The 13,229-nt window shown below is 44.5% G+C and overlaps 1 protein-coding gene across 4 annotated transcripts in view; it reads right to left on the bottom strand.

Moving 5' to 3' along the window:
* Gria1 (glutamate ionotropic receptor AMPA type subunit 1) overlaps positions 1-13,229 on the bottom strand; it is a 303,637-nt gene that overhangs the window by 99,339 nt on the left and 191,069 nt on the right. For all 4 annotated transcript variants that reach the window (XM_026388267.2, XM_026388268.2, XM_026388270.2 and 1 more), the window contains one exon: positions 6,226-6,330. In XM_026388267.2, the coding sequence (XP_026244052.1) occupies positions 6,226-6,330 (105 nt within the window). The remainder of the gene's footprint in view (positions 1-6,225; positions 6,331-13,229) is intronic.

Below are 13,229 nucleotides of genomic sequence, written 5' to 3'. Positions count from 1 at the left end.
TATGTTTTAGTTACACTTAATGGGTTCATCTTTACATACTCATAGATACATATAACATAATTAGCTCCATTTCAATTCTCAGTCTTTTTTATTTTCAGTTATAAATGAGGTCAGAACTGGGAATAACAAACTTGAGACAGGATGAAGAGAATTAAATCAAACTGAAATGAATAGATGCCTTCCACAAGGTCCAAAAACCAGCTATCGGATGGGTTGGGCATGGTGGTACATGTCTGTAATCCTTGCCACTCAGGAGGATAGAGCAGGAGGATCACAAGTTTGAGGCTAGACTTGGCAACTTAAAGAGAGTTTATTCTCAAAATAAAGAATAAAATGGGCTGAAAAAATGGCTAAATCTGTAGCTCACTGGCAGAGTACTTGCCTAGCATATATGAGACCTTGGGTTCAATCCCCAGTACTGCAAGAACAAAACAATAACAACTAACAATGACGAAACAAAACCCAGCTATGGGGATTAATGGTGATGGATAAGGATGTTAAGTCGACAATCATTCTTATCCTTTGATTAAAAAAAAAAGTGAAAGAATTTCCTTGTATAGTTCTCCTGTGGGCAGCCATTTATGAGAATTTGAGTCTATGAATTTGACAAGGTATTTTATTCAGAGAGGGTTCCCTAAATCAGTACCCAGGGTCAAGTGGAATCTCTAAATGGGACTTCCTAGGATTAAGTTTAGCAGAGCCAGTGCCAATCCTGGTTTCTGAAGCTCCTAAACTTTATGATGGATGGACACTGAGCACACACGTTCCAGTGTGATGTCAGGCTAGATCTAGGTTCCTAGAGAGTGTGTTGGCACATGAGCAGGCAGGATATAGCTCAGAAGATCAGGAGAGGTCCCAGAGGCCCTGAATCGGGAAGAAGCAGTTCCTTTTTATTATACACACCAGGTAAGGTCACATAATGTTCACCAAAACCAGCACAACTAGGTCACCCTTGAAGTCTGAGAAATCAGTGTGCCGGGAGACTGGCAGAGTAAAAGGCCCCAGGGTACGGATGTGGAGGAAGGGATTTTCAGAAGTCAGATCCCTGTAAACAAAGAATGTTTAAGCCCACACTCTAAGAGAGGATTTAGTCACTTGAAAGGAAGTTTCAAAACAGCCTTGGGATCTAAAAAATAAAGCACAACAATTTGCTCCTGGATCTTAAGTTTATGATGTGATTTTAGCCATTCATTTTTTGGGCTTGCATGGCAGCCTCACTCAAACTTGGGACTGACATAAAATCCCTGCAACCTGTTGGAGGGAATTTAAAATACAAACAACAAATAAACAAATGTGGGCTGAAGGTCTACTGGTGCTACTCTTGGGAACCTCCTACTATGGAGGCTGTAGGCATCTTCTCTTTGAATCCTGTGGCAATCCTGTGCTCCATTAGAGAAGGTGTAACTGAGGTTCCTGGAGGCTAAATAGCTTGTTCAAGGTCTTGTGTCTGGTACAGAGTACACCTGAGACTTAAATCCTGATCTGTCTGAAGCCAATATTCTTAACAACTTGGCTAATGTTTCTCACAACATCTCTCAGAGCACCAGGAGCCCCTCACGCTGGGGAGGGAACTTTTGAAATGTGTAAATTGCAGGGGCCTCTTTTCTCTAAAAGCAGGGTGCCCAGGGACCAGGACCCAGGAATCTGCATTTTCAACCAGGTCTCTAGGTAATTCTACTATTTGCAGAGAACAACTAATCTCATTAAAACACCTCCACTTGAGGAGTTCTTCACAGAAGTTCTTGAAGAGATTAAAGGCTCCTGTCAGTCTCTAGAAAAGGTTTGAGGTCAACTCCTCTGCTCCTAGAAGTAATGATTTTTGGAAAAACTCATAAAGGGTAGCTTGTGTGTTGATGAATGCTCTATCTCCCTTTCACAGAGGAAAGGAACCACATGATCAGGGGAAGGAGGCTGGTAAAAATGAGATCACCTGGCTCTTTTCTTCAGGGGAATGCAAGGTGTCAGAGCTGAGAGGAATTCAGGGTTGTCCTGCCCATCTCTAACTTATTTTAAAGACCCAGAGAGGCTCAGAGAGAAGCTGGAGACCACACAGCTAGAAGATGGCCCCTTTGGTGGAAGTCTTTGCTTCTATTCTTACTTGTTACACTATAACTATGCTCCCAAATGCATCCAGTCTACTGCTAATGTGTAGAAATGAATCTGTTTTTTTTTAAAAACCTCTCCTCTACTCCAGAGAGCAAAATGCAGATCCATATCCACATTTTAATTGAGACAAACACACAGCTGTTCGTGCATTGTGTAGAAATACCAACACATGCCACAAGAAAATGCCAATAATTCCCCCCCGAAAGGACAAAAGGCCATTTTGAGGATTCTGAGGGATAGTCCAGGTTCATGGTCAGTAATTTTCTGTCTAAGAGCAACCTGCTAGCTTGTTCCAAATCTTCTGCCAAAACTCTGCTGTATTCCTGTTTTTGTAAGGCAGGAGGTGATACCGCCAACCCTGCTCACGCTCCGCAATGAAGACAGCCTGGGGAGGAGGTCACAGGCTGGTATCCTTTCAGGGGCAGTGACATTCCCCTCGCTGCTTCCCTTTACTCATCAGCCATCAGAAATGCCCTGATTGTGTCATTCTGATCCACTCAGCTTTGGCCACAGCTGTGGCTGGCTGAGTAAGGGCTGGAGAGGCAGGGCCCTCATGTCGGGGCTTCATTCAGCCATAGCTCAGTGTGAGACCCCAGAGAGCCCATTGGGCCTCTCTGCCTTAGTTTACTTGTCTGGAAAAGTGGGCTCTATTACTAAGGTTGATATCATTTACAACCACGCTAAGGAACCAAATGCTTCGAAAAACACAAACAAGCCATCTCATTGTTTCCCCCATGCCAGTCACCTGCCACTCTTTGGCATTTCCCCTAGATGTTGATGAACACTGACATAGGGATTGTTCACTGAACAGGGATCAGGTGCTCATCCAGACGCTGTCCATTTCATAGATGTGGAAACTGAGGGTTATGAGAGCTAAGTGACTCGGCAGATGTCTCTCTGGCAGTAGGGATGAGAAGAAAAGGGGGTAATAAAGATGAAGTGTGACGTGACCCATTCCTGGAAGAGCATCAAGCATAGTGGATGTTGTTCCCATAGAGTATCCTTGTATAATCCCCACACCAAAGGTTTGCTGGAAAAGACAGGTAGTGGGCCTAAGGTAGCTCAATACTGAAGAGCTACCTTAGGAATGAGCTCTGGGAGCCTTCAGGTTGCTCTCAGTCCAAGAGAGAGGATGAGATGGTGCCAATGGTCACTATAGCCAGCTTGGTGATGTCCTGTTGGAGTCAAATGTGCTGTGGGAACACAAGAGGACAAGGGTAGCTTCTTCTGCATGGAGAAGCCTTAACGACAGAGAAAAGACTTGACTTTTGTGGTAGGCACAATAATGTCCCCTGAAGACGTCCATGCCATAATCTGCAGAACCGTAGACACGTTAACTTACCAGCAAAAGGGACATTGCAGAGTACTTAAAGTTACAGACCTTGAGTTGGGAGATCATCCTGGATTATCTGAGTGGGCACAACCCAATTATAAGGGTCCTTAAAAGAAGAGAACCTTTCTTAGCTTAGGTTTGAGAGAAGGAGGGATGTCACTGGGTTTGAAGATGGAGAACAGGAGCCAAGGAATGAGGGCAGCCACTAGAAGAAGTTGGGAAAAGTAAAGAAATAGTCTACAGTAAGGGGCACAGCCCTGTCAGCTCCTTGGTTTCAGCCCAGTAGGACCTTTACGATTGTAAAGTGATAAATGTGTGTTGTTTGAAGCCACTGTTGGTAACAACTCGTTAAAGCAACAATAGGAAACTGATAGGTTTGACGCGCAGAGTGAGCTGAGGTGGGGCTCCAGAACAGAGGGTACAGAGAATAGGCTTCAGGGGGTTGAGGATGCAATGTGTGGAGAGCAGGCTGTGCCCTGCTCTGAGTTACTCCATTTTGTAAAGCAGTGGTTTGCCATGAGCTCCTTTATTTTGAGTCCAAGTGCTGAGGTAGAATGACTCCACAGCTTATTTGTACAAGTAAACAGCCACCATCTGCTCACCACAACCTCGGGGCACATTGATAACTGACATGTGCCAAGTTATCCAGCAAAATCAAGGAGCACCTGAACGCATGGACATCCCAAATCATGTCAGGAACACCAGGAGCTTATTAAATCCACCAGAGACAACCCCTAACCTAAGACCCATTAACGGGTGATTCCACCCCCCCAAGACTGGGCATGGTGATACCCTGATCACTCTCAAGAGCCTTGCCCAGGAAAATTGCCAAAGTGACAAACTTCTGATTCCCAGTCCTTCTGGGCTTCAGCATAGAGCAGTTTCTCCTGTCTGTGACCATGACTCACAGCCCATTCCAAGCTGACACCAAGCTGACACTGGGCACTGACACTCTGAAACTAAAACTGCCATTTGTTTGGACCCTCTGCCTTGACAACTGTGCAGAACTGGTTCATTAAAATACTTTCTGACCACCTTCAGTGACTCCTACTCTGCATTCATCTCTCTCTCTGCCTGTGATCTTTGCACAGTGTTCTGTAACTCTCTGGCTGCCTTAGCCTTTCTTAGTTTTTCCATGATATCTATGCATATATACATGTATATGTATTAATATATATACACCATCTTGTGAAGTGTGGTGTGTGACTTAAGTGTTATAGATATTAGAAATTAAGATTGGAACAGAATAAAAGAACTTGTAATTGCCCAAATTCTGACTCTCAGACATCATCACTGCTGAGAGTGGTGACAACCTGATCACTCTCGAGGTGTGGCTTGTGAGTTTATTGTTATTCAATAAATGCTGACATTGTGGAAAGACACAAACATATTCGGCCTGTGTTAATGGCATAGTTTGCTCCGGATACAGTGAGTACACAGTCATCCAGTAGAATATTCTGTGATGATAGAAGTAGTCTCCATCTCTGGCATGAAGCACTTGCTATGTGACGAATGCCACCAAGAGATGAATTTTTAATTTTTATAATTAAAATTTTAGGTAGCTACACGTGGCTAGTGGCAAGTGCATTTGGCAGCACAGGCAGAGACAGCACTGTGTTTGAGGTCATGGGACAACTTTCAATGTGCCCAGGTCTAGCACTTCTGGACCTGGACCCCACAGATCATTTAATTCCTTTAATGATCCTATGAGGCCAGCATTTATCATGGTGATCCCTGTTTACCTGATGAGAGAACTAGGGCACTAAAATCCCAGGATAACCTGTGCAGTGTCCTCACTAGGTTAAGTAATGGAGTCAGGCTTCCACTTCCAGGGTTTTGGAGCCCGTGCGGTGACCCATGGTGCTCTACTACATCACTGTATGGTGCCTGGTCATCACCATGCCATGTCTGGTAGTCACCAGGAATTAGACACGTGATGCAGACCATGGACAGAGAAGCAGAGGCTACCTTGAAATACAGGAGGCCAGGAAAGGCTTCCCTGGGCAATGATATTTGCTCCAAGTACTGAAGACTGAGGAGGCACTGGACGGACCAAAGAAGGGAGAACAGCATAGAGAGTCCCAGGCAGAGGGACCACATGTGAAGTCTCTTTTGCAAGAAAGAACATGGTACATTCAAAGAAATGAAAGACAATCAGAATGACTGGAGTGGAAAGAGGAAGGGAGTATCAAAGATCATGTTTGGAAAAATTGGCAGAGAGCAGATCATATAGCGTCTGGTTGAATTTTGAGTGTTATCCCAAAGATTTTAACAATATATTTCTTAAAATATTATATATATATATATATATATATATATATATATATATATATATCCTCCCCCCACCCACACATGCATGAAATATTCACTTTGACTTCCGTATGATAAATGGAGTGGATGTGACTAAGTGTGGATTAGAAGAAGATTGTTAACTTCATCAATAAACATCATTTTCAGATTCCGACTTCAAAATCCCTCAGGAATAATAATGGCATTTTGTATACATCTTTTGTAAAAAAAAAAAAAAAATCTATTTTCAAAGTGTTTTCCTATCCCTTGGGTTTTTACAAGCACCTTTGACAAAAGCAGGGATTTTTATCTCTTTCCTGCAGATGGAGGAATACATTCTCACAGAAGGAGTCTGACTCCCCTGCACCCTGGTTGGCTACTCCCCACATGGCCTGACTCTCTTCAGTCCGGGAGAGGCAGCTCCCAGGCCCTCAGCCCCACCCAAACCTTTGCTCAGCCCTCTCTTCCTTACACATGGAAGCAAAGGTGATCCTTACTTTTCGGATGCCATCGTGTTTCATTTCAATCACGTGGAGAGTGTAGTTGGTCCTGCGTCCTTTCTCATTGAACTGCACGTTGCCGGTCAAACCTTCAAACCGTACCTGGGAAACAAAACCAAATGGTGAACGAGGAACTCAGAAGCTGAACTTCATGTTTGTTTTCTTTTCCTGCTAACATAAAAATCCAGAACCCAAGGATGAGACTTGGAATGAGGTCTTGGAGTTGCCCAAATGTTACCACTTCCCTTGCCCAAGGCAGGCATCAATACTAAACATTTCTTTTCCACTGAAATGAGAATAAACCTGAATATCATTTTCAGCCATTCCTTCAGGCAAACACTAACAGTGGGTCAGAGTGCATAAGAATGTGAGAATCTTTGTGCCATTCCTAATCAAATACCCTCACCATAAGCACCCCTTCCCTAGACACACATTTGAAGATAAAGAAACGGAAGGCGACCTGCAAAGACAAGGGACTGATGTGCCATCACAGATAGGTCAGGAGAAGACCCAAGATCAGAAGCCAGACCTGTGTTGGGTTATGCTTGAAAATGGTTCCTCAACTCCTCTGTGAGTTTGGAGAGTAAAATGTCTGGAAATGTAAAGACTTGGATCTGACTCCAGCTTCCCCATTAACAGCCAAGTGCCCTTGAGTGATTCACCTTTTTAAGCTTCCAGTTTCCAAACTTTGGGCTCTGCCTACCTTAAATGACACAGCTAATAGGAAAGTCCTGTGAAAGTGGAAAGCACCCAGAGAAAAGGCCATATATTCAGAACATAGTGTGCAGAGTTTATAGAGGTCTCAGGTGGTTAAAATTAAACTTGTATCAGAATCCCAAAATATGCTGCCTCGGATTTCTCCTCTTCAAATCAAACTTTCATGGACTTGTATCTTCAAGTTTATATGAAGAATCAACTGGTCAATCTGGAGATCCAAGACCTTTTTGGAGTCCAGTTCAGAGCCTGCTGATCTGTAGGTGACCAGTGGATCCTAGATAAGTCCACCCTCAAATTGAGAATGAGTCTAGCTGTGTATCATTGGCTTAGGTATAAGGAAACACATTCTCTTAAGGATACCCACCTTATGTCCTCAGATCTGTCTTGCCTAAGGCCAGAGAGTTGGGTCTCTACCTATTACCAGGGCCAATTTTGCCTGGGATCCAGCACTGTTTGTTTTTTACCCTTTGAATAGTTTAAAAGAAGACTTGCAGAGTTTCATCTTTCTCTGACAGTGATCAGTTAGTTCCTCTGCCTTTAAGAGGCATAAGCATATTTGGTATGTGTGTGTGTGTGTGTGTGTGTGTGTGTGCGTGTGTGTTTGAGAGTGAAAGAGAGACTGTGTGTGCATGTGTGTGTACCTGTTCTGAGGCTGTCCTTGCATCTCCTTCTGGTTTGAAGTCTCAGTGGGGAGGCTGTGACAGGACCTGAGTGCTGAGCAAATGACACAATGAACTCTTCCTTTTCACAACTGAAATCTGGAGAAATGTCCAGCTCTGCAAAAGTCTGGATTGTTCTTGCTTTTCAGAAAGAAAACAGAGCAGAGATCCTACTACAATGAAAGGAGATGTTCCAGGCCATCAACAACTTCACCTCCTTCCCCCCTTGGTCCTCTTTTGCCCACATTCAGCTTTTCCATTGGCTCAGGTTCAGGGTAGTGTTGCTACGTGGGTGGGTATCAGTTTAAGAGACTCTTTTAGAAGAAGGACAGAGTGGGGTAGAAGTATAGATGACTGGATGGTAGACTGAGTTGTCCCGACCAAAGGAAGTGTCACTAGCGATTCAAATGGGCACAGCATTTTGGCCCCAGTTTCAAGCATCATACTAACCATAGCACATTGTATGGCAAACTGCTTCATCCCTCCATGATCAGTTTCCTCATTTGTTTAATAGGACCAATTCCAGTTACTTATGCTTTTTGTTCCAAGGGTTAAATGAGATATTTATGATCAATACTTGGCCCGTGGTGTGTTTTTGAAAACTGCTAGATATTACCTTATTGTTACTAAGAAAGATACTAATGCTACCACCATTTCCCAAGTATTTCATATTTATGAAATGCTTTCACACATACTGCGTCATCTATATTCACAGAAATTCCATGAGGTGTGCTCTTTGGAGCTCATAATCTTTATTTACATGGGAAAATCTAAAACTCTGGGCTCTAAAGTGATCCACTCCAGACCTAGGACTAATAACGGGCAGAGGCAAGCCTAAAGTCTAGAGCTTCTGATATCTTCTGGAATCTTCACTTAAGATATCAAGCAGCACCTCAAACAGGAACCAGTGGTACTGTGCAAGGCTCTGGGTGGGCCACACAGAATGTGCAAGGCAGCATGTGCTACCTGCCTTCTACTACCACCCACTATTCCTGCTGGTACTTCTAGGTTCTTTGTTTAACTAGAAGGCCATGGGGTTGTCACAGAACCTGTTTCTTGGTTTCCTTCTCAAAAAGCTGAAAAGTTTAGCACATCATCTGGGATGTAAATGTTTATGAGTGTACATTGTGTAGATGATGATGATGATGATGATGGAGATGGTCTTGATGATGGTGGTGATTATAGTGATGGTGATGATGATGATGATGGAGATGATGATGATGGAGATGGTGTTGATGAGGTGATGATGGTGATGATGATGATGGTGATGATGATGATGGAGATGGTGTTGGTGATGATGATGATGGTGATGGTGGTGATGATGGTGATGATGGTGATGATGATGATGGAGACAGTGATGATGATGGAGATGGTGATGGTGACGTGATGATGGCGATGATGACAACTAAACTGTGCCTTGTAGAATGGGTAAGAGGTCTGCAAAATAAGAGGATGTAAGATAAAGGCCCTGGATGTGGTAATTTGTCTCACAGAAGGGGAGCGTAGGGGTCTCTTTCAGCAGAAATGAGAATTTTGTCACTGTCACTTTTATGTGCTTGCTTCAGTTTCTGATAAGATCAAGAACTCTTGCAAAGTTCCAGGGCTCACATGTCCCCTTGCAATGTCAGTGTCTTCACAAGAAGCTGTTTCTCTGACATTTGCAGAAACCTTGTGTGTTTTTGTTAAAGAGCCATAACAGTGGGGGTTTTTAGCCATTTTACAGATAAGATTACTGAGCCTCAGAGCTGAAGGCACTTGTCTTCAAGATTCATAATAAGTGCCGGGTGTGGTGGCACACTCCTGTAATCCCAGCTGCTCGGGAGGCTGAGGCAGGAGGATGGCGAGTTCAAAGCCAGCCTCAGCATTAGAGAGGTTCTAAGTAACTTAGTGAGACCCTGTCTCCAATAAAATACAAAAATTTGGCTAGGGATGTGGCTCAGTGGTTGAGTGCCCCTGAGTTCAATCCATGGTACCTCCACCCCCCCAAAAAAGATTCATAGTAAGTCATTAGAAGCCTGGGGTAACTGAAGGTTCTTACTCTGCATTTGGGAGAAAGTCTTATACACACTGTAGAAAGTCAAAGCACTGGAGAAGGGGAAAGGAAACATCCCAGAATCACCATGCTGTGAGGGCAGAGCAAGGCAAGGCCCAGAGAAAGGTCCAGCCACAAATCATTTATTGTGGAAAGCCAGGACTCAGGGTGAGAGGAAGCAGCTTCTCAGAAACATCAGCTCTGTGTAAACCCCGTTCTGCTGTCCCCATCCATCAGTTCTGTGCTCTGGGAGCTTAGCCATGCTCTCTGGCCTCAGGGTGAGTGAGGTCAGACTCATGAAGACCAGGCATTGCTTCCTGGTCCTGCTCCTGGCGCCACCCTGGTGCCTGTCAACTCCCTCTGTGAAAGACGGAGAATTAACCTAGAGTTTCCTGTAAATGGTATTGGGTGGGCACTAAGTGCCAGCTCAGAGTCCCCCGCTGGTGGGGAGGCAGAAGCATACATTTTGTTTCCTGCCTGGGATGAAAATGTCTCCAATACTTGGAGATGTTAAAAAACATTTTTTTTTCAATGACACTTGTTAAAGCACAGTAAGGAAGGTTCTCTTCCAGACAATTATGATAGGTATAGGATCATGTTTATGGGATATTTTTCAGTGTGGGAGAAAGAGATCAGGCTCATCTCCAAATGGGCAAGTGGGGATTTATAGCGAAGGAATAAGGTGGAGTCAGTGAATGGAAAATTACTAAGAGGAAACAGGAAACCTGAAGGAGCAAGGGAGATTCTGGCCTAAAATGATTCTTGCTGAAGATGAAACAGGATCATCAGAGATTGCCTGAGAGATGGTGAAGGTTGGGGGAACTGGATCATGGAGGATCTGGCTAAGTTGACTTAGGTTGGGTTCTTCGCTAACGCTGGATTTTATTTGGAAGTGCATGGATAAATCCAGGAGATTAAGAAGCCTAACTAAAGTTTGACCAAGCATGGAATCTCTGTCAGTTGTCAACATTGACATCTTTCCCCCAACCAAAATGCCCTGGGGGAGACAACAGGGCCACTCTGGACCCAGGGCTTCTATACTTTCATTACAGCCACCTTCAGGAAGATCCTTCCTCTGGTCCCTTCTTCTAGGTGCTCACTTGTGAGGCCTACAACCCAAGACTCTGCTGGATCTAGTTATTCAAGACAGAAGAAGCCTCAGAAGCCCTCTGAGGTTTCACCTTTCCCCTGAGCAAAGAATAATCCTGAGTCTAACTATCTCATGCAGTTTCCTGAAGATTCAAAGGAGCATATGCATTATGCTTTTTTTTTTTAATTTTGAGCTTTATGAGAAGCCACTGAGGGAAGAAGCACTATAAGAATTGTGTTCATTTAGTAGATGAGGCAATTCAGGCCTAGAAAAGTTGAGTAAGTTAGTCCAGGATTCCCCTGATAGTATTGGGTGGAGCTACAGTTACAATCCAGCTCCTTTCTTGCTAAATTCCTAACAGACCAAGTGTGGCACCCACAAAGCCTTGCTTGCTCCATCCCTCTTGTCTCTTGCTGGGTGTCATCGACATCCTCTCCTAGAACCTTCAAAACCTGGTTTGCACCTTGTTCAATTTCACCCTTACTTTAAGGCTTATCTGACCATTCATCTTGTTTTACTTCTGGTTCACTTTTTTTTTTTTTTTTCATTGCTAGGGATTAAAACCAGGGCCTTGAACATACTAGGCAAGCTGTCCACCACTGAGCTTCATCTGCAGCCCCACTTTTCAATCAAGTGTCCCAGTTCCCATGGTAAATGACGTGAGTTCACCCTAGTGAAAGGCCCAGGTGCCCTCCTACCGGAAGCCTTGCTGATGTCCACACTCCTCAGTGATGCCTTCTGCCCTGACTGTCCATGCACCAAGAGCTGGCTTATGTGATTTAACTTTTCCTCCACACCTTTCTAGCAATTATTTCTCATATACTTGTCTTGCCTTCAAAAACAGATCTTGAGGGACTGTGTAGACTCCTATTGCCAACCCTATCCCATCTGGCAATGCGCTGGCCATACCTGCACTTCCATAGGCTTGATTATTAATTGACAGATGATAAAAATAAAGGCTAAGAGGAATGAAGCATATTTAGGGCAGGTATTCTAAACTTGAGGTATTGGACTGGCCTTCTTGGAGTGTCTATGTTGGCCCCACTCCTGTTCATGCAGAAATATATGTAAGTACATGTGTACGTTTTTTCTGGGAAAAAGAGCCCAAAGATTTTTCTTGTCTTTAATCATATCCCTAAACGTTTATGACCTCCCACAAGTTAAAAGCTTGACTTGGGGATTTGGGGCTTTTTTGTCAACCAGAAGCCCGACATATGGGCCCCCTAGTGCCACCTCCTTCCTGGAGTACTAAGGGTTTCCAGGATGTGAGCTCATTAATATTCTGGACAGCTCCCTGCAAGGCAGGCAGGGGGCAGGCAGCTGGGCTGATTGTCTTCTCTCTGCTGCTAGGAAATTACAGCAAGGGAGAGTGGGTGTGCAGACAGTGCCCAAGGCCACGTGCTGCAGAGACTGGGCCAGGGCTGTGTGTCTCCCCTGCTGGGCTGGGTCTTTGAGGCTTCAGAGCAGTTAAGTGTTTAGAAAGAGATGTCAACTAAATGTGGATTGGAGTCCAGTTTCACCACCACTGAGCTATCTTATGTTAGGAAATTTTTAACTTCCCTGAGGTGCAATTTCTCCATGATTAAAGCACAATTCCAGACACTAGATTTTTTCAGTGTTGTATTGAGGATTCAATGAGATAATACATGCACGTGTACATAGCAAGCCCTTCACACATCGTAGACATTATTACCATGAAGTGTTAAAATTTGACTTCCCAGTTTTCTAGCCCTCCAGGTAGGCTATGCTGGGACTCCAGGCCTAACTCACAGATCATGGTACAAAATGAATCACATTCTTATCCCACAGTGTTACCTGAAGGCCAGTGGTTAGGGCTGCAGAGACCCCTCAACCCCTGGGTTCCCAGGCATGGGTGGCATCAGCATTTACCTAGCCCTGGTGGGTGCAGCTGCAGCCTGGTGGCCTAGCTACTTTTAGAGATGGGTCTAGAAGGCGAAATGACTGGGCAGTGGACATGCCTATGTGTGGAAGACCCTGGAAGTCAATGATTACAAGCAAAACCTCTTGGGTCCTAGGCTAGGGCTGGGTAGGAGGAGGGGCCCTGGGCAGGAATCTGGTTAAACCACTGCAGTTAGGCTGCTGTGTGACCTGGGAGGAGTCACGGGGCACTTTGGATCTCTTTTACAAAGTGAGAGCAAACGGGAATCAGTAATCTTTAAGGTCTCAGCAATACACTCTTGATTCTAGGTGCTTAACAGAGATTTGGAAGGGCATCAGTGTGAACAGCTGGTTTAGGGTAGGAACATTCTGGTTGGTTTGCTTTTTCTCCATTAAGGCTAAAGGGTTCTCTTGAGAGAAGGCCTTGCCTTCTCTTATGGTCCCCAGAGCTTGGCTCAAGGCCAGAGCAGGCAGGCAGCTCTCGGGGAGCTGCTGATGGACAGGCAGGCACACCCACGTCTTGGTTTCAAGACAAATAAAAGAGGTCACTATTCTTTTTCACTGCTTTTAACTGGTAACTACTTCCTCTCCGGCCCTAGTCAGA

The sequence above is a fragment of the Urocitellus parryii genome, chromosome 1, assembly GCF_045843805.1.
Source record: "Urocitellus parryii isolate mUroPar1 chromosome 1, mUroPar1.hap1, whole genome shotgun sequence".
Lineage (NCBI taxonomy): Eukaryota > Metazoa > Chordata > Mammalia > Rodentia > Sciuridae > Urocitellus > Urocitellus parryii.
Note: the sequence above shows the minus strand (reverse complement) of the source record. Positions and strands in the feature narration are given on the sequence as shown.